The sequence below is a fragment of the Euphorbia lathyris genome, chromosome 7 (genome assembly GCF_963576675.1).
Source record: "Euphorbia lathyris chromosome 7, ddEupLath1.1, whole genome shotgun sequence".
Taxonomy (NCBI): domain Eukaryota; kingdom Viridiplantae; phylum Streptophyta; class Magnoliopsida; order Malpighiales; family Euphorbiaceae; genus Euphorbia; species Euphorbia lathyris.
The window spans coordinates 16,688,143-16,710,338 of record NC_088916.1 but is presented as its reverse complement, the minus strand read 5'-3'; the positions used below and the strand labels follow the sequence as shown (position 1 = coordinate 16,710,338).

General features: G+C 39.3%; 1 protein-coding gene across 1 annotated transcript; it reads right to left on the bottom strand.

The window, feature by feature from the left end:
- Positions 1-20,869: 20,869 nt before the first annotated feature.
- Positions 20,870-22,147, bottom strand: LOC136234729 (probable carboxylesterase 18). Its single transcript, XM_066024207.1, has one exon. The coding sequence runs from the start codon at positions 22,099-22,101 to the stop codon at positions 21,088-21,090; it is 1,014 nt and encodes a 337-aa protein (XP_065880279.1). The 5' UTR covers positions 22,102-22,147; the 3' UTR covers positions 20,870-21,087.
- Positions 22,148-22,196: the final 49 nt, after the last annotated feature.

The following is a 22,196-nucleotide window of genomic DNA, read 5'->3' as shown; positions in this document are numbered from 1 at the left end:
CGATGAGAGCGAGTAGCGGAGACCCGCCATAGCTCTCAAGGAGAGCGTACATACGCCTTGACGGATCAAAGAATACGAAAAGGGATATTCATCTTACTGACAGAATATTATCCCAAGGACCAAAAGGGATATTCACCTTGAGAACGCCGCAAGAAGAACCGGATGGCGGATCTCCACGGTTCAGCTCAGTGAGATCCGCTGGCGAACCTATGAGGCGAATCTCCTCTTTCACCTGATTCATCATAGTAACGGCTAACCGCCGACTCGGCCATAAAGACCATTAATGAGCTATCAATTAGCTAACCGCCATGTTAAAGGTAACCAGTAACCGCCAGGTTAAAGGTAACCAGTAACCGCCAGCAGTAACCGCCATTAATGGAGCATTAATGGAGACCTTCTAGTTGCTGAAGGTTACGACTTCCTAGCTATATATAGCTTACACCCCTAGGCTATCAAGGTACACTTTTACTTACCCTTTGTCAATTCAGTTTGCTCTCTTGATCTTCCTTACTGACTTTGGCATCGGAGTGTCCCCGGCCGATCCCAACGGCGCCTCACAGGGAAGGGCTCCGATCAAGGATTTTTCCACTAGTTATCAATTGGCAAACCATTATTCCTTCTAAAAGAGATATTTATGCATGATTAATGTGGAATTAATGATAATTAATGCAGGGGCGAATATGCAAATAATGAGGAAAAGGAAGGAGTCTCTAGCATTATGCCACACCACGTGGACCATGGCGAGATACGCCATAACGAGATACGCCCGATAAGAGCGAGTGGCGGAGACCCGCCATAGCTCTCAAGGAGAGCGTACATACGCCTTGACGGATCAAAGAATATTATCCCAATGACCAAAAGGGATATTCACCTTGAGAACGCCGCAAGAAGAACCGGATGGCGGATCTCCACGGTTCAGCTCAATGAGATCCGCTGGCAAACCTATGAGGCGAATCTCCTCTTTCACCTGATTCATCACAGTAACGGCTAGCCGCCGACTCAGCCATAAAGACCATTAATGAGCTATCAATTAGCTAACCGCCAGGTTAAAGGTAACTAGTAACCGCCAGCTTAAAGGTAACCAGTAACCGCCATTAATGGAGCATTAATGGAGACCTTCTAGTTGCTGAAGGTTACGACTTCCTAGCTATATATAGCCTACATCCCTAGGCTATCAAGGTACACATTCTCACAACCTTTGTCAATTCAGTTTGCTCTCTTGTTCCTCTATACTGACTTTGGCATCGGAGTGTCCCCGGCCGATCCCAACGGCGCCTCACAGGGAAGGGCTCCGATCAAGGATTTTTCCACTAGTTATCAATTGGTGCGGTGATCGTGGATCTCTAACAAACAGAAGATCACAAAATCTTGATTGTATAGAGTTTCACAAAGAACAAAATAATGGAGTCAATGGAATAGAAATTTCAATCTCAAACTTTGGCTCAATCAATACATCAAATCTATCCAAAGATAGGCTTCTCCATATATTGGTGGGAAAGAGTTTTCTACATTAAATCTGGAGTTTTATGATAAATAAGATAAGTTTCCTACCCTTTCTTATTCCATTTTTAATTAAAGAAAATTGAGATCCCTCACTCTTATAAAGTGCTATGAATATCGTTACATGTTATTATGATAAATCTAATAAACTATGAAAGATGAAGTCATGGACACAAATCTTTCATTAAATCTTGCATGCTTACTATGCCCTCATATTTTTATGCATGACAAGTGTAATATGATATTATCATTTGAATTAGTACAAAACACATGTATAAGACCCGTAATCTTGGGATTTACAAAAAAAAAATTCATCCATTCAATGTGATTTTGTCATTTGATATTAAAATATCATAAAAGGGCTCATGTAATTACAAATGATTTAGATCTGGTCGGTCTTTTGGATGAACATACATATAACTATTAGAAGAAATTACAAAAAAATCATATTTGGTTTTTCCTTGTACAATTCACCATCTATATATGGCTTTTCTCCTATATAGTACTTTTAATATCAAAAATTCATATTTTTTAATATTATTTTGTCAAACAGTTATTTCATTCCCTTTTTTACAAGGATGTGTCTATTCATATAAAAACTGTTTATTTGATATTGTTAGAATTTCTGTTACCAACACAAGAGACTTGAAAATATTGAGTCTATTTGTAATTATCCTGTAATTGTCCCTAACTATTAAGGCCATTATGGGCTGATGAATTACCAAATTGGATAAACAAAACTTTCATGTCCTGAGCTAACTACAAAATAGTGCAAGTGTCAGTTTCGGATCAGAACATTAATTTATGCAAAATTCTTAGGATATACATGAGAATTCCTTAAAGATTGGAGGAGAATCATGGTACATGTATTTTTCTTCTAAAATTACCCTTTCTCTTCTATTTTATTCGTACAAATGAAATGATATAAGAGTAATTTTATATATAACTATATTATTAAATCATCACTTACCTTTCTTTAATTACATCGCATTCAAATGAGGCTTTAATGATCTCTGAATGCCATTAATCTATGGATGCACAATATTAATTGCAAGTAAATAGCAACTATGTAAGATATCATACCCAATATAGAATGTCATAACTTTTATGACGTTTAAAATAAATATGCTATCTTGGATATTAATGCGCATTGAAATACAAAAGGACATTATTCTTAAACCATTCTCATTATGGTTATTTATTAAGAATTCATTATGATATTCATGTGCAGTAGCAATCTTTATGGTTATGACCGTTATACGTGATATTATTATTAAAACAAGCACGATTAAAATTCTATTATGAATTTGTTTGACATATAATATTTACTCAGTTTTATCTTTTGACTAAGCTCATTCTAGAGTCAGGGACCAACGTGAAGGAATTATTAAGTTGATTCCAATATGAACTAAAAATTCCATAAAGAGACATTGCATCATACATGATATTTGCCAAAAAGGAAAATGCAAACATTCTTTTGCTATGAAGTATGTTCCATGGATCAAGCCATTGATCCCCAAGGTAAGTGAATATAGCTTTTATGACTTACCACAATCTTTTAATAATGGACATAGCATGCCCCACTTCTGGAGTTCTTTCATTGCTAACCCACAGGTACAAGGGAGTTGCTAATACTACAACTAGTGCAAACACTGATATGAAAAATAAAGCTCAATCCAAAGAAGTGTATATGCAGAGTCACTTCAAAAAAATTCCTTGACTAGGTCATTGGCCAAAAAGGAGTTAGAGCAAATCCAGATAAAATAAAAACCTTGCGAGGAAAAAGGTGAAAAGAGAGCCTAAATAAAAGCCATGCGAGGAAAAAGGTGAAAAGAGCGCCTAAATGAAAGCCCCACTATGGGTGAGAAAGATCCAGAGGTTGAACGGGCGGATCATCATACTAGAAAGATTGTCAACAAGCATATCAAGGTATAAAACAATTCCTAGCAGAACCACCCTTGATGAGTAGACCAATCTGAAGGGGAGACCTGCATTTGTATCAATCTGTCATGGATAAAGATATGTGCACCGTGGTTATTTAAGAAGAAGAAGGTCAGCAGTTCTCCATCTATTATGTTAGCAAAATGTTGAAGGATGCGGAGACAAGATATCAGAAGTTAGATAAAATGGCTCCCACGGTTGTGACAACATCCATCCGCGTTAAACCATATCTCCAAGCATAACCTCAACATGATCGAGATCAAGATCAAGAACCGGCTTCACCATCATGATTCAACATTGAACACACGAATGATGAGATTGAAAGGCGAGTGCATACCGCTCTATATAGACAAGAGAACAATGCAGAAAGGTACGCCATCAAGTTAACATGAAATCACCATTCACAGCACGGATCCTGGGGTACGAAGCGGACAGAATGTTTAAAGCTTCCAACTTGCCACAATATAAAAGAAAAGATTCAATATAAGCGGGACATTACATATCCCGAACCCAAAGGAGGGGAGCATGTAACCGTTGGAAGAAACGCCAAAGCGTACTACAGGTTGGCCACCACACTGAAGCTTGCTGGGAGCTGGCAAACTAGATAGCTTTGTCCAGAATAACAAATAACAAGATGACAAGCAGAAGACAGATCCCAAAAATAAATTCAAAAGTGTCATTAATGTCATAGCAGATGGACCAGTGTATCAGCCACCCGTGGAAAAAGCAAAAATATCCGCTCTGGATAAAACATCCCTCCATTGCTCCTTTTGCAGAAACAGGTCCGGTAATCTCTCCACATGCAGATGCATTGGTAGTAACAATGGCGATTCAAGGATGGAAGATAAAATAAAGCGAGTAAAGACACGGGCAGTTCTCGCAATGTCATCACCAAAGGTGCATTTGCCAAACTAAAGGTTGATCCGATCCAAATAGAAACAACCATTGTTGACATCATTGGAGTGACGGGTCACACTATCCAGACCAAGGGCCAGAGGTTGCAACCCTAATTTCTATCCGTCGTCTGACAATGTACATTCCCACCAGCAAAGGAGGAGTAATGATTAGCGGGAACCAAAAGGTGGCTAAAGAGACTTATACTCGGCGTCACTATCAATCCGCCCACAATCCAAAGAGGACGAAGGTGAGAAATATTAACTTGTCACTACAGCTTTGGACGACACAGAAACGCTCCTTATTGCTGATGGAAAACGGGTGCGGATCGCCAAAGGATTAAAACTTGAGATCAAAGAGGATGTTAAAAAAAGTTCTCATTGAGTTTGAAAGCGTATTTATATAGGAGAATGAGATCCCCACAGGAGTAAGCCCATATGTGATTACTCATAAGTTAAACATCATTGAGGATGCGGTTCTAGTTGCTTAGAAAAGACGAAACCATGGGCCTAAAAATCAGTATTTTTACATATTCTTATATGTGCATTAAACTGTTATAGTATCCTATATTTTATAATTTATTCTTTCTCGCCATACTTCTTATATTCATTTGCCTAGCTTTTAGTGCTGATATACGCCCATTGGCTGGCGAATGAAAAGTTCCACAGGTGGATCAATTACCTCAAAGATAGGACAATTGATCCCATCACGGGCGGATCCCCTTTCCACAAAGATAAGAAGCACAGACCCTCAGGAGCTTTCAAATGAGCTCAACTCTCTCCTCAAAGACAGGAAAAGGATTGACCACCATCAAAAGCGGGTTAAAATCGTCTCAAACATGAGATCATTACACCCTCAACTTTCTCCTCAAAGATAGGAGAACATTCTCATGGGCGGATCCATCTTTAGATGATCACCATTCGAGAAAGAGTTAAAACATTCCTTGGACGCAAGGACTTTACACTCTCTCACTCCCTTCCCAAAGAAGGGTTCACAAGTCCTACGGGCGGATCGCTTCACCTCAAAGATAGGTAGCAAGTTGATCCCCTAGGCAGCTTTACTTCCTCTAGAAGGAATAGAACAGCTTCTAAACCTTCACAAAGGTTCATACATTGGGGTACGGCTGGCCACCTACCCTAAACAATCGGAGAAATCCTAAACCAGATCCTAGAAAATTACTTGCTAAAAGATATAATGCATTAGTAAAAATAGTTCTGGAAAGCAAAGGGTTCATCCAACTAATGAAGCCTCGTCTTCATCTCCAAGTAATGAAGCCTCGTCTCCATCTCCAAGTAATGAAGCCTCGTATCCATCTCCAAACAATGAAGCCTCGTCTTCATCCAATCAATGAAGCCTCGTCTTCATCTCCAAATAATGAAGCCTCGTCTTCATCTCCAAGTAATGAAGCCTCGTCTTCATCTCCAAACAATGAAGCCTCGTCTTCATCCAATCAATGAAGCCTCGTCTTCATCCAATCAATGAAGCCTCGTCTTCATCCAATCAATGAAGCCTCGTCTTCATCCAAACAATGAAGTCTCGTTTTCATCAAAGTAATGAATCCTCATCTTCATCATAGAAATAACAAAGTCTCGCCTCCACAAAATGCACAAAAGTCCCTAAATGGCTGATCATTCTTACTGATCCCTAAGGGCGGGTCATTCTCCTCAATATGGCAGAACTGAAGAAAATAAGTCCCTAAAGGCGAATCATAATCCTAGGGGGTAGGAACAAATGGTCCCATAAAGGGCAGGTTATTCCTTTCTAAAGGAAATATAACTCTCAAGAAGCCCCTAGAGGCTAACAATGGATACGGTTGGCCACCTATCCACAAGGAAGCAAAAACCCCTAAAAGTGCATCATATCCATATATGATCCTACATAGGGCGGATCTTGTTCATAAGATCCCGCATAAGGAAGCCCCAAAAGGTGCATCATTTCCATATATGATCCCCCATCTAGGGCGGGTCCACTTTCCTCCAAGATAGAAAAATAAAACACCATTTAAACAGCCCTAAAGAGCTTTTTATACCTTTAGGGGGGGCTTCTGATAACAACTAAAATTATTCTTGAATAAGGAATAAGGGAAAATAAATAGAAATAATGGCAAACCATTATTCCTTCTAAAAGAGATATTTATGCATGATTAATGTGGAATTAATGATAATTAATGCAGGGGAGAATATGCAAATAATGAGGAAAAGGAAGGAGTCTCTAGCATTATGCCACGCCACGTGGACCATGGCGAGATACGCCATAACGAGATACGCCCGATAAGAGCGAGTGGCGGAGACCCGTCATAGCTCTCAAGGAGAGCGTACATACGCCTTGACGGATCAAAGAATATTATCCCAAGGACCAAAAGGGATATTCACCTTGAGAACGCCACAAGAAGAACCGGATGGCGGATCTCCACGGTTCAGCTCAGTGAGATCCGCTGGCGAACCTATGAGGCGAATCTCCTCTTTCACCTGATTCATCACAGTAACGGCTAGCCGCCGACTCGGCCATAAAGACCATTAATGAGCTATCAATTAGCTAACCGCCAGGTTAAAGGTAACCAGTAACCGCCAGCTTAAAGGTAACCAGTAACCGCCATTAATGGAGCATTAATGGAGACCTTCTAGTTGCTGAAGGTTACGACTTCCTAGCTATATATAGCCTACATCCCTAGGCTATCAAGGTACACATTCTCACAACCTTTGTCAATTCAGTTTGCTCTCTTGTTCCTCTATACTGACTTTGGCATCTGAGTGTCCCCGGCCGATCCCAACGGCGCCTCACAGGGAAGGGCTCCGATCAAGGATTTTTCCACTAGTTATCACATGTGAAGCATGGTTAAAAGGTAAAATGACAAAGACACCCTTTAGCAATAAAGGTGAGCGTGTATCAGAGCTGCACTTTATATATATGAGCTGCACTTTATATATAGCGCCTCTCTGTATATACATGAGCTGCACTTTATCGCTCACAGTTTCTCGACACAGTTCATAGTGGTGCCTCCACCTCCTAGCGTAATCCACGAATGGTTCCTCGGGGAATTGCCTGATCCTATCCAGATCTTCTAGGGATCCCGTCCACGGAATATACATCTCATATCTTGACACAAATGCATCCCGAAGAGGTATCCAATGTCCCATCTCTTCCTCCGACAACCCTTGGTGCCACAACAGAGCGTCCCCGGTAAGAGTTTCTGGAAAATGCTCGTGTTGTTGGGGTTTAGTGTCCTATAGACAATTGTTCTAAGATACAAACTTAATGTAAATGAAGTGTTCTTTATATCATTTGTTTTAATGAGATATATGTTTTATAACTATATAAAGGCAATCCCTTTTAAGCACTGAATGAAGTCTAATAAAAGGAAATCCGTAAGTTTGTTTTAAAGTGATTATAAAGTGTTCATACAAGCATGAAGTGAGACAAAAATTTATAATAAACTAATAAACTTAAAACCACCCCAAGTCAAGTGATATGTTTAGGATTGATATATCACTGTTGAGACTTGCATGCAACAATGTCTTCTGTCTGACAGAAAGCTGATCTCACAAGCTTCATATATACAGATATCTGGACAGTTATATGGATCTGATGAAAAGTAGTTAATTAGGATTGGGGACCCGACTTGAGATAACAGGATGGGTAGATTCATCCTTGTCACCTGTTCATCTCATTGGTATTAATAGGTGTAAATAATCCTCAGACTCAAAGGAATGTTAATTGGTATTCTGGATTACAGAATGTGACGCTTTGACTCTGGTGTAACACGATCCTTAACAGAGATGACTCTGGGGTGTGAACAGCAGACGTTGGGTATCACAGGAAGTGATTGCGGGATCGTTATATATTGGATTGAGCATTTATCACTCCCGATAAATGGGAGATATGTCCATGGATCACTTGTGGAAGACACGACTCTAAATCCTTGCAAGGTGATAGCTTTAGACTTGAAATACAGATTTCACTTAACCTATCTAATTTGAGTTGACTCGGCCTGTACAAGTAAAACGAACGTCTCGCTATATATGACTTGACATTATCCATAGTCATAAGATTCAGTTCAAGGATGTAGTTGATAAAGGATCGAATTATACCGTAACTAATACTGAAAGGTCAACGACAGAATCAACCTGTCTTCTTATAGCTCTAGGGGATTGATTACAGACTTGCTAATCACATACTCTGTACATCATTCCGTTATGCAAAGATTAAATATAATTCTTTGAAAATTAATTTTAATAGTTGCATACGGCTAGAAGCAATAAGAACCTAATGGGTCACACATAAGACTTGGAACCCAAAAGAGATACAGATGTTAATTAATTGATGGAAGCCCAACTGAGCCCAATAAGGCCCAGTGACTATAGGGGTCGAAATTTATGTATAACAAATGCATAAATAATTAATTTGATTTTATCTATTCTAATTAGATTAGGATTATGAATTAAATTAATTAAAGGATAACTAAGTAAGGAGTTTTAATTAGATTAAATTACTCCCATTATTATCCAATAAGGTTATTGTTATTATCTTTTATATTTAGATATATTAATAGATAATAATTAAGAGTTCTATTCCGAATTGAATTCTTATTCAATAACCTAATTCTATCTAACTAAGGATTAGATACAAGGAAGATTATAAATACCCCTAAGGGATTTTCGAAATCCCAAGGCTAGAGAATTTCGAATTCCACCCTAGAGCAAGAGAGAGAATTTCGACCCCCAGTTCGAGGATGAGATTTTCCACGACTTCCTTCCGTTCAATTGATTTTCATCTTTCTTTCTTTATCCTTGATCTTGTGTTGATTAATTAGAGGCAATCTATTTTGGTTGCTATTCAACGGTTGATTCTAACTTGATCTTATATTTGTTTTGTTCTGTGCTCGGGAACTCGAAGTAAGAGTTGTGGGCACTTCGTTTGCAACGGTAGATAGAACATCTAAAAGGTATTTCTTCTTATCCCTCTTTATATGGAATAACGGTTAACGGATCTTATGGTTTATGGAAATAGGTTAAAATTTTATATTTCCGCTGCTATACGTTAGCCTATTTATCCAACACGTGTAACTCACTTTGGGGGAACCCTGAAGGAAATTAGGGCTAAGGTATAGCAGCGAAAATATAAAAATTTTAGCCTATTTCCTTTTAACCATAGGATCCGTTAATCGTTATTTCATATAAAGAGGGATAAGAAGGAATACCTTTCGATAAACAATCTACCGTTGTTAAAGAAGCGCCCACAATTCTTCTCCGAGATTCCAACCACAAAGTTTAACACGGAGAGGTTAAGATGAAATCAACCCTTATGAGATGCAACCAAAATAGATTGCCTCTAATTAACCAACACAAGATCAAAGAGAAAGTGGGATGAATAAGATTAATCAATCGATGGAATCCCGTATGAATTCTTTTCCACGAACTAGGGGATGGGAATTCTTTTTCTCTCTCTAATTAGTAATTTCGAAAATCACTATAGGGGGAGGTTAGGCTTGGTCGAAATTCACATGGGAGGGGGTATATATAGTTGCTTGAATCTAAACCCTAGTTAGATAGGAATAGGTTACTTAATAGGAATCCAATTCGGAAAAGGATTCCTAATTATTATCTCACTATATATCTAATATATTTAGGATAATAATAAATAACCTAATTGGATAATAATAGGAGTATATTAATCCAATTAAAACTCCTAATTTAATTATCTCTTAATTAATTTAATTCATAATCCTAATCAAATTAGGATTAATGGAATAAAATCAATTCCTTATCTCTATATACAAATTTCGCCCCCCCTCCATATATTTGGGCCTTACTGGGCTCAATTGGGCTTCCATCTATTAATCATATCCATCTCTCTTTTGGTTCCAAGTCTTATGTGTGATCCATTAGGTTCTTACTACTTCTGGTCGTATGCAACTATTAAATTAATTTCTTCAAGAATTATATTTAATCCTTGCATAACGGAATGATGTACTGAGTATGTTATTGGCAAGTCTGTAATCATTCCCCCAGAGTCCGTTAAGAAGACAGGTTGATTCTGTCGTTAACCCTTCCGTATTAGTTACGGTATAATACGATCCTTTATCAACTACATCCTTGAACTGAATCTTATGACTATGGGTAATGTCAAGTCACATATAGCGAGACGTTCATTTTACTTGTTCTTGGCCGAGTCAACTCAAAAAGATAGGTTAAGTGAAATCTGTATTTCTACTCTTAAGCTATCACCTTGCAAGGGTTTAGAGTCGAGTCTTCCACAAGCGATCCTTGGATGTATCTCCCATTAATCGGGAGTGATAAATGCTCAATCCAATGTATAACTACCCTGACATTACTTCCTGTGACACCCAACCTTTGCAGTTCACACCCCAGAGTCATCTCTGTTAAGGATCGTGGGACCGCAGGATCAAAGTCTCATATTCAGTAATTCAGGATGACCAATTCACATTCTTTTGAGTCTGAGGATTAGTTATACCTAGTAATACCAATGAGATGAACAGTTGACAAGGATGAATCTACCCATCCTGTTATCTCAAATCGGATCCCCAATCCTAATGAACAACGTTTCACCGGATCTATGTAACTGTCCAGATATCTATATATATGAAGCTTGTGAGATCAGCTTTCTGTCGGACAGAAGACAATGTTACATACAAGTCTCAACCGTGATATATCAATCCTAACCATATCACTTGACTTGGGGTGGTTTTAAGTTTATTAGTTTATTATAAAGTTTTGTCTCACTTCATGCTTGTATGAACACTTTATAATCACTTTAAACAAACTTACGGATTTCCTTTTATTAGACTTTATTCAGTGCTTAAAAGGGATTGCCTTTATATAGTTATAAAACATATATCTCATTAAAACAAATGATATAAAGAACAATTCATTTACAATAAGTTTGTATCCCGCAACAATTGACTATAGGACACTAAACCCCAACAAACCCGACATTATACATATGATTGCGGAATGAGGTTGCGTGCTCAACTGGATTTCGATATCCACCATACTTGGGCATTGCCATTACTACTTCAGGGGTCTCATAGGAGGGCGAATCCGGAGTTTGCTCCGCAAGCATACATACCGTATATTCTTTGATAAACCTTTTCGTCATTGCAGCCCAATTGCTCTTGACGTACATCGGGAGTGACATATACCACATCAACGGTTCACCCATTAGTGAATTACAAAACAAACTGGTGATCTCCTCTTCATTAAAGCCCAACGGCCCCATTGCCGACAAGTAGAAGTGCAAATGTTCCATAGGATCTTTGTTGCCGTTATACTTACTAACTGCTGGTAACGGGCGCTTGATCGGCCCAATTTGCATTGCGCTACTTTCTACCGCTCTCTTCTTAACCTTCTTATACTTCTCCAAAAATAAACTTGCCAATTGCGACCAATCACTCTCGATGGAGTCAGGCAAGGATCGAAACCACCTCAACGGCTCGCCTATCAACGAATGGTGGAACCACTGAGCGATCTCGTTAATCCCAAACGGTTCAACAAACATAGCACACATATACTCGTACAGATGGAGCTCAGGATCTTCCACTCCACTGAATACTTTTAACTCCGGAATAATCCTCCGAGATGACCCCTGCCCGGTCTCTTCGGTGTTATCCTCGTCATATGGCGCTCCATCGCCCAATTCATCATCCATCCTCTCATCCACTGGTTCTTCCCCCAAAAAAGACACATAAACTCCACTTCCCATCGTCATTTTCTCCTCGGAGTCCAACAACTCTTCTTCATTCTCCTCAAATGGCTCTACAACCTTGCTCTCCTCCAGCCCAAATCCGATCATGCTCACCCTATGATTAGGCAATGGATTACGCCTAGTGGACGGGTTCGCTGATGAAGGATCAGCTATCTTCTTTTCCTCAATCAAATCATGAATCTCGTGCTTCAACCTCTCGCAGTTCTCAATAGTGTGCCCATGATTGTTGTGGAACTCACAATACCCCCTAGCTTGCATCTGAGGAGTAGGCGGTGCTTTGTTATAAAGAGTGAGGGCTTTCAACAATCCCTTTTTCTGCAATCGTTCGAAAACTTTTGCGTAAGTTTGATCAAACTTGGCGAACTGCCTCTTCTCGATAGCGTTAAGTTCAAGCACTTTCACAGCGGCAGGTTCTGCATTCGCACTCGGCCCTCCGGCACTATATCCAGACTTCTTCCACTTAGTATAAGCTTTCTTCGGCTCTCCATCCCCCTCGACCATCAAGGCACAGCTATACATCTGATTAAAATCGGTGAAAGGCATATACCGCAGCTCATTCTTAATATACGGCAAAGTGTTACCAATTACCATTCGAATCTGATCTTGCTCGAGCGGTTTCTGTTTCATAACTGTGGCCTTGGCCCTCCATCTCCTCACAAAATCGGACAAGGATTCCCCAGTCTGTTGCTTAGTGCTCTCTAGCTCTTTCAAAGTAACCTCAAGCATAGTGTTGAAGCTATATTGAACGATGAATGCCTTCGCCAGTTCTTTCCAATCTTTCTTCGTCACCAACGGTAACGCATGAAACCACACGAGGGCAGCCCCCTCCAGGTAAGTATTGAATAGTCCAAGAACTTGTTCCTCGGTCAAGATCGTGTGTTTCATCACTGCAACGTACTGATTCATGTGAGCGGTAGGATCCCCAGTTCCATCGAACTTCTTCATGTCAGGGAGCCGGAATGTCAAAGGCAAAGTAGTTGCTGATAAGCAGTTCTTCAAGTTATAAAAATCCTGACTCCCGGAGCTTCCTCCACGTAGGTCCTGCACCTCTTGAGTGATGTGTTGCTTCCATTCCTCTTCCTTAGCTTTCTCCTTCTCAAGCTGTTTCTGGATGTAATCCCGATAGTCGTCCTCATTCCCAAAGCGGGGACCAGTGTTTACATCATTCTCGGCGTGCTTACTACCACTCTTGTTATCCTTCAACGCCAGCTCAGCTAGCTGGGCCAAAATCGCGGCTAACTGATCATTAATGTTGTTCACAGAATTCTCCAATTCGGCCACCTTTTCGTTGGTCGCAGACATACTGACCAAAGACTGAGTAGACTCGGACGAAGATGATTCAGAAGCCACAACTGCCGACTGTGACGGTTCAGAACTGACAATCTGCAACTGGTCGAACTGTCTGACTAGCCGACTACTCTCACGGAACCACAACCGCTTAATGATGACGTTTGCGCGAGCGATACCCATTAGTATGTATGCATGATTTTATATGCATGAGTCGTGGTGTGTGCGTTTATTAATTTACAGATATATAAGATAAGAAGAACAAACGTTAGTCTAATTACACGTATCACAACATCTCTCTTCCATCCTTATTCCTCCATACACTCGATGGTCCAAGTCTCTTTCCTAGGATTTTGGTTTTGGGCTCACATTGCGGTCCAGGGGAGGCGTGATGCCGTCGATTATTGCAGAAAAATAGATCATTCATCAAACAATACAATTCGTTTTAACATATCAGCATTCAGTGACTAAGATATCGACCAAATTGGATTGTCCTATTGAATAACTCGTCTTTTGTTATTTCACGAGACGCATTAGTTCGGGTTTTGACACCCTTTGAGCGCATCTCGGATTTAGACATGGTACGAGCTATTCTTTTGGTTCAATCGTTCGTTATTGACAATGATTCGTTCCCCTTTTATTCGCGTGGGTTCGTGTCTCGATTTTTGGATTATGACGGGATCTTTTTGGATCTATCGAGAGACGTAACCACGTTTTTGTTTAGTGATGATATCACTTTTGGATTTTTATTTTAGGGAACGGACTCATCGTGTAACGTGTTTGTTTTTAGCGTCAAGAATCCGCTTACTCGTTTTAGCTACGTGAAAAGACGGTGAGTCTTATTCGAGCGCGCGATAATCTTTTAGCTAGTAACAACTTTTTATTTCTTCCAATTTACGGGATATATCTTCTCAGTGTGGTTATAGAAAATCAACGTTTCGTTTAATCGCATGCTTATTCGAAGCAGGGATATTACCGTTCTTTTCATTTAGGCACGAACTAAGCAAACACGCAGGTCGGGCCATATTTCTTGTAGTTTTGGTAATGGTCGAAATGATCGAGCCATTAGTCAAACCGAAAGTCTCGTCCATATGGTGCAATCATGCGGTTTCTTAGCTTAATTTGGCTTCGTGATTTTAAACGGCGTATATACCAGTTCGAGGCACGTATTTAACGACATTGGTTCATTTTCTTTAACTACTCTCGGGATTGAAATATATCGTAGATACGGAATGATTTTGGTCATTTTTATTTTCTTTTATTTTTTTAGTCACTTTTGCTGATACGTCTATTTCTCCTTAGAATAACGCAAGGTGTGATGTAAGAGCTCGTTTTTTATTCAGAAGGGACGGGCCACGTTTACGAAACTCTTTACGTTACAACAGGTTCGTTCAAAATAGAAATGTTCTTCGTTTTCATTTTGTCATAATCTCGCTTTATCCCAACGTATTTAAAGAATGTGAATAACGGCTATCGTTAATATAGTCTTTTGAATCGAGATATAACTATCTTTAATACCAAACCGACTTGTACTAATACGTACTTACGTCACAACGTATTTCCTGAACATGTGCCTTCTTCGGGACACGGAAAGGGACCAGGCGGGTCGCACAAGTTCATTCATACGAGATGATTAAGTCATCTTTAGTTCAAATCGTTTCGGTGTTTTGGGGTAGTTTATATATCGGTTTAAGAGTATATATTAACGTATCGTTTCATTTTCTTTACATATTTTAGGATTAGACACGTATCATGACAATTTGAAAACACGAATTGATTCATTCATCACATCAAAAATAGTAACGGGTAATCCTATGGCAACTTCTAAGGCTACTATATGCTGACATGGCTGATCGCGGGACCTCACAAGACCGCACAAATTTGCCCCTAACGAATGGATGGGGACCCTTTGGCGCCTTACTGCAAGGGGGAACTTACACTAGCCTCTTTCGAGCGACGAATGGACTCTCCATAGAGGTTTCGTGGAAATTACCCAAAAGGTTTGCAATAATGCTTATGAATGAATACGAAAAGAAATAATACGATCCGTTCCCATTATGGGCTTAATACACGCCTTTCGGAATCAAATTTCTCGCTTCCCCAGTAGAGTCGCCACTTGTAGGTGCCGCGGCCTCGCCCGGGCGGACCGGGGGGTGGACACCGTTGATGACAGATGCTGTGATTTGCGCCGAAAGCAACCAATCGCGGAATCAAGCTGCTCGGCAGGGTCGGAGCTCGGAGTATGGAAGAGTTGCCACCCACGAATGGGAAATGAACACCGATCCCTTGCGGGAGACCGGTGAGGGTTCGGGAAACTTAGGTACGAGCCGAGAAGGCTAGCTCCTTTCCGGAGAAAGGCTACTAGGCACCCCAACATCGCCCGGTTATGAACCACCGGCCTCCTACTTAGCATGTTAGGCGCTAACGGACTAATCGCATATTTCTTTAAGTTTAAAATTCATTTGAAACCTTTTCTTTCTCTTTTTGAAAACCGTTTTGAGCATATATTATTGAAAGCCATATTAGTAAAGAATCACCCATTTACATGAATTTAGAGTATATGGAAGAAAGAGGGAGATAGAAGGAAGAATTAATTTATTTACAACGTGAATTGTGTCTTAAGCCATACATTCAATCTAAACTAATCTCACTCCCCGAAAAGAAAGTTTATTTACTTGGTTCGTTCCTTAATCGCCGTTGGAACGATTTAGGCACGTTTCAAAACCCCGTGGATTTACATGTTCACTCGAATCGCCGTTGGAACGATTCGAGCATTTGAAAACATGAAATAAGGAGTTTTAACCAAAAACGTGATTAAGCATACAAGTCCATTTATTTTTGTACAAAACCGTTTAGTTAGGAAAACGATTCAAAACTCCATTATTTACAAGGAAAACGATTTTAATTACAAGGTTCGCTTAATCCGTCGTTGGAACGGATCAAGGTTTTAAAACGTGGGATTTTAGAAAGTCATTTGAAATGGCAAGGAGCTAAAAACCTTTTTATTTTATTTTTTTTTTGGTAGAAAATGAAAGGAAAGCAAAGCAAAACAAGCAACTACACCGGGATTAGCCTAGGAAAGCTAACCCCAATCCTATCCTCTAAAGGAAGAGGAGAAAGAGCGATAGGGGGAACGGTAAGGGTAGAAACACCTAACACCCCCTCATGGCCTGCCGCCGCCAAGTGATCCGCAACACGGTTCTGCTCCCGAAAAATGTGGCTGAACTCAAGGATATCAAATGAGGGGCTAAGCCTCTTAATAGCTTTAATAAGGTTGCGGCTATGAAGACCTATGGCATGACTACCCAAAATCATATTGATGGCCTCCAAGTTATCTGACACCATAGAAAGCCTCTTAACACCCACCCTAATCGCCAGCTGGATCCCAGAGAGAATGCCCCAGAGCTCCGCAGAGAAGGAAGAACCCAAACCCAAATTCTGGGTAAACCCAGAAAGCCAGGCGCCTCCCGCATCCCTAAGAACACCTCCGGCAGCAATCTTACCATTACTGAGGTAGGAACCATCAGTATTCAGCTTCACAACCCCCTCTCTCGGCCTGCTCCAGCTCACGAGGTGGACATCACTACTCGGGGAAGATCTGGCAAGGGACTCACCTTTGAAACTATCAATAATAGAGGAGAGTTTCTTCAAGAAGAACTCAGCTAAGTTAGGCAAAAGCACAACTTTATTATCAAAAATCTCCTCGTTCCTCCATTTCCACACTTGATGACAGATAATGGCAAAGAAAATGTCCCCATTCTCCATATAAGACAATAACTTTCCCCTAATACCATCTGAGAACCAGTCGTTCACAGAATGGGACATGAAGGAAGAGAAAGTATGATGAGGGAGAATTTTCTTCCAAACCTCTTCACTCTTAGGGCAATCCCTAAGAGCGTGGCACAACGATTCAACATGGCCTCTACATCTACCGCAAGCTCCAAAGGTCGCCAAATGCCTTCTGTATCTATCTGAGTTAGTAAGTAATCTGTCTTTAACGCCCAACCACAGGAAGCTCCTCATGCGGTAGGGGATTTTAAGGGACCAAATGGTCTTCCAAATATCCGAGGGATTATCAGTCCTGTTAAGGGAAAAAGCTTCAAAGGCAGATTTGCAAGAATAGACTCCATTGTTAGTCAGTGCCCAACAATGCTTATCCATGTCTTCCTCTTGATTACTCACCTTCACTCCTCTAATTCTAAGGAGAGTCTCAAGGCTAAAGAAAGAATCAAATTTAGGCCAAACCCAGTCCCCTTCAGAGTCCACCACATCGGCTAACCTCCAGTTTTGGATATCACTAGGCGGGGGGGGGGGGGGGGGGGGGGGAGAGTGCACACATCCACTAAAGGTTTATCCCCAATCCAGGTATCAAACCAGAAGCTTATGGACTTACCATTACCCACATCCAGACCAACCCCCGAGCAAAACTCAGCAAAAACGGCGCTAAGCCCTTTCCAGAGGAAGGAACAATTGATAACTCTCTCTTTCGGGCCCCCAAAGATCTTATCTTTTCGATACTTACCACAAAGAAGGCGAACCCAGAGAGAGGAGGGGCATTGCCACATACGCCAAAGGAGTTTCATTAATAAAACTTTATTATTTACATTAAGCAACTCTAGAAATCTTTAGTTTAAATAAGCAAAATTGAATTCTTTTTTGGTGGTTTATTTTCCCTTTTCACTCAATTAATCCTTACTTGAACATATTTACAAGAATGACCAATTTAAATCCCAAAACTAACCCAATAAAACGAATTTGAAATATATACATATAAATGTCCAAAAGTAGAGTGAATATGCCTATATATATATATACATTTTTATCTAAAAATAAGGATATATCTATAGATTAAAAAACAAGTAAAAGATACTATATAATATAACTAAGTATATGTATAATAATGATAACGAAAAATACTAAATATAATACACTTTTATTCTAATTAAAAACATGTAAAACAATGAATAAAGTTCATAAATGTAGAAAATAACATTTAGTTCAAAATAGTTTTTACATAATAAACACTAAACCAATATTTAATAACCCCAAACATCATCTATCAATTAATTATCCCAAAAGCTCAAAACAAGTAAAAAACTATACACATATATATACATATATTATTTTACAAAAACTAAATTGATATAAATTGAGTTTGAATATAAAATAGATGAGTATATTCTTACCAAAAAAAAAATAGATGAGTATATAATACATAATTACTAACCATATATTCCCAAAATAATTTTAATCAATTCATTATATATATATATAGGGCCAAATGTCAAGAAAATTGAAGAAAGTGGCTTAAAAAGAGGATTTTTAGAATTCCAGCAGCTTTACCAATGGAAAATCCGTCGGTAAACAGCCTTTAGTGACAGAAACAGCAAAGTTACAGCATCGGTCCCCCAACTTTCCAGATTTATTAAAATACTTTGGATCTAATCTATTCTATCATTTTGGTCCCCGAACTACCCAAATTGGGTCATAGTCTATAACGGAATCTCCCAAAACGATGTTTTTTTTCAAAACGTTAATTTGGAAAACATTTTTAAATCTTATATCTACAACGTTTTAATCCCGAACTACCCTTAAATCGGGTCACGGTTCGTGTTGGGACCTTAAAACGAGGTTTTTAATTAAAACCAAAACCTTTATTTAATACGAGACGAGAATTAAATAAATACGGAAAAATAAATAAACGTGATAAAATAAACAAAACTAAAAATAAAAATAAAATAAACGAAATAAATAAATTAGACGAATCTAGTCCTCAGATAATACCTCAAGATTGGTATTGACAGTCGAAGTCGGTTGATTCCACGAATTGTGATTTTTTGGTGTTTTTTGATGTTTTTGTAAAATATTTAACTTTTTGGAAATTTTCAATTTTTAGAGAGAGAGTGTCTCCAAAATCCACCCCCCAAAAATGCATGAGGATCCATGCCTTTTATAGGCACGGATCCCAAAGTTGGGCGTGCGCCCAACATCAAGTTGGGCGACGCCCCAACCTTGAGTTGGGCGACGCCCAACAGGCGCTGGGCGGACGCCCATCGCAAGTTGGGCACGCGCCCCGGGCTGTTGGGCGTGCGCCCAACTACCGTCGGGCGTGTGCCTGACGCGGCTGGGCGCTCGCCCAACGCCGATGGGCGCTCTCCCCACGCCGTCGGGCGCTCGCGAGCCGTCTATTCGCCGGTACGCAATTCTTCGGAATCCTTTCGTGGTTTTTTTTATTATTATCTTTTTTTTTATTTTTTTTATTATCGGAATCAACCGCTTTAACCGTCTGCTATGGGTTTTCGTCACAGGTCCTCCGACTCGGTGTCTACATCGGTCTTTTTTCATGATCGTGTAGGACGTTGCGTTTATCGCATTTCCTAATTCTTTGGCTTCATTTTATTCTTTATTCTTTTTGTATTATGACATTTATTTACTCTTTTAATAAATTTTGTTCGGAGCTTTTTTGAGTCTGTGGTGGGGTGCCAGCATAGCTGGGATGTCCGCCGCTTACCCTTCCTCGCTAACCAATCTTTAATAAAAAAAAACATCTAAATGACCTCAAAACGAAATTTTTCAAGAACTAAAGTTCCTTAGTATCATTAACTGTTCGATTTTTTTATTTTAAGACTGTCAATTGTCGTTTTGAGACGTTGAGTGACCACCGGTGTTAAAAAGTTGGTCATACCGTTAAAAATTGAAGTTCAATGGCCACAATATTAAAAAGAGTAAAATTCAATGGCCATAGGTGTATTTTACCCTTCATTCAATATACAACTATACTCCATTGAAACAACATTAAGTGAGCAAGCTTGAAACTTTAGTTTCTACATCAGAAGCCAAATAAACAGACCACTTACAAAAAAAAAAGTGTATCGAGTAATTGTTGATAGAAAATAAATTTCAATTCAATGTTAGGAGTTTTTATTAAAAGTAAAGGAGGGTTGGTTTCTCCTTTTCATTTGTGTTTGCCTTTTGAAGAAAATGGAGAGTTTTAGATGTTTGGTAAGTGTTCTTTTATTTGTCTTTTACGTCTAAAAATTAAGTTTTCTACAAAAGCAGAGAATTCCTGTTTTTTTGAAAAAAGTAGTTTTTTCCAACAGCAACAGTAACAGCAAACAGTGTTAAAACAAACGGACTCTAAAAATTCCAACTCACTACCTCTCATTTCTGATTTCTGAAATGTACCCAAATTTATTTTAAAAAACATATAATTTAAATTTTACTTTACGTGCCCGTTTGTTTCCATTTTTCAGAATTGTTTTTTGCCTTTCAATACTAAAAAAGGAAATAGAAAGTGTTTAGTAGAACTCCGAAACATCTGTTTTTTTATAGAAAAAACAACTAATTTTTACTATCTATACAACTACCAGCAAACAGTAACAGCTGAAATGAACAGACTTACATATATTCTCATAGAAAATAAATTTCATTTCAATGTTACGAGTTTGTATTAAGAGTAAGGGAGTGCGTGGTTTCTCATTTTCATTCGCTTGTTTGCCTTTTAAAGAAAATAGAGAGTTTTAGGTGTTTGGTCAGTAATCTTCTGTTTGTTTTAAATCCTTGAAAAATAATCTTCTACAAAAGCAAAGAATTCATGTTTTTTGGAAAAGTAGTTTTTTCCAACAGCAACCGTAACAGCAAACAGTAAACAGTAGTTAAAACAAACGAACTCTAAGAATTCGAACCCACAACCTCTCATCTCTGATAACCATTTCCACACCATATATTAAACTAATCTAAAGTTCAATTGTCACTAATTTTTTTAATAAATTCTCTCATTTCATGAATCAACAAAGAAGATTCAGGCAATTCAGAGATTCCATAGAATCCATGAATCATTTTTGGATACTCTACTAAATAAACTTCTTTCCCACTTTTCTTCAATCCTTCATAGTACCTCTTTTGCCAATCCTGCAATATATCATACCCTCCTATACATATCAATGTCGCCGGAAAATCAACCGTCGTCATATCCACCGCATTCGGCCCAAAAACATTCACCACCTGGTGATTCCGATCTTCCCCTTCCGGCAAAAATGCTTTCCAATACCAATCCGCACGTTCCACCGACAAACCACTACCTCCGTCGACTAAGATTTCCGATTCCGTCCTCTCTTCCCCTCCAAAAAACGGTTGAATTGCTATAACTCCGATGATATTCAATTGAGAAAACTTGTAATTAATAGCCCTAAGCACCACATGGTGCGCTACGTTCCCTCCGGCGGAGTCACCGGCTACAAAGCACCGGCGGAAATCCAATTTTGGATCTGAGAAATGGTTAAAAGACATTCCATCTATGAATTTCAACGTGTCGAATCCGTCGTCGTACTGACATGGATACTTGTACTCCGGTGCCAAACGGTAATTGACGGAAATCACAGCTGCCGGAATCTCGAGAGCGAGTCGGCGGCAATATTGATCGTACTCTTTAGAATCTGCTGAAAAGAAACAGAATCCTCCACCGTGGAAGTAAATTAGAAGTGGAAGCGTCGTGGTGGTGGTGGTTGTGGTTGAAGGAATGTAGAGGCGGAACCAGAGGTTGCGAGTAGGATCGACTGGGATATCGAAAGAGGAGACGCCATTAATGGATTTAGAAGAAGGTGGAACTTTGGTTTCGAAGAAATTCATGAAAGTTCGATTTACTGTAAAATCAGAACGGCGAGAAATGCGAGAGGCGACTGAGAAAATGGCCATCATTAACCTGCTCTTCAATGGAAGAGATGAAGATGGAGATGGAGATATTTCTTTCTTTGACATTTTGTCCAACAGATCTTATTTTTCTTTTATTTTATTTTGTGCGTGTGTTTTTTTATACGGCTTTTAGATAAAAAAAAAACGTGTCTATTTATGGA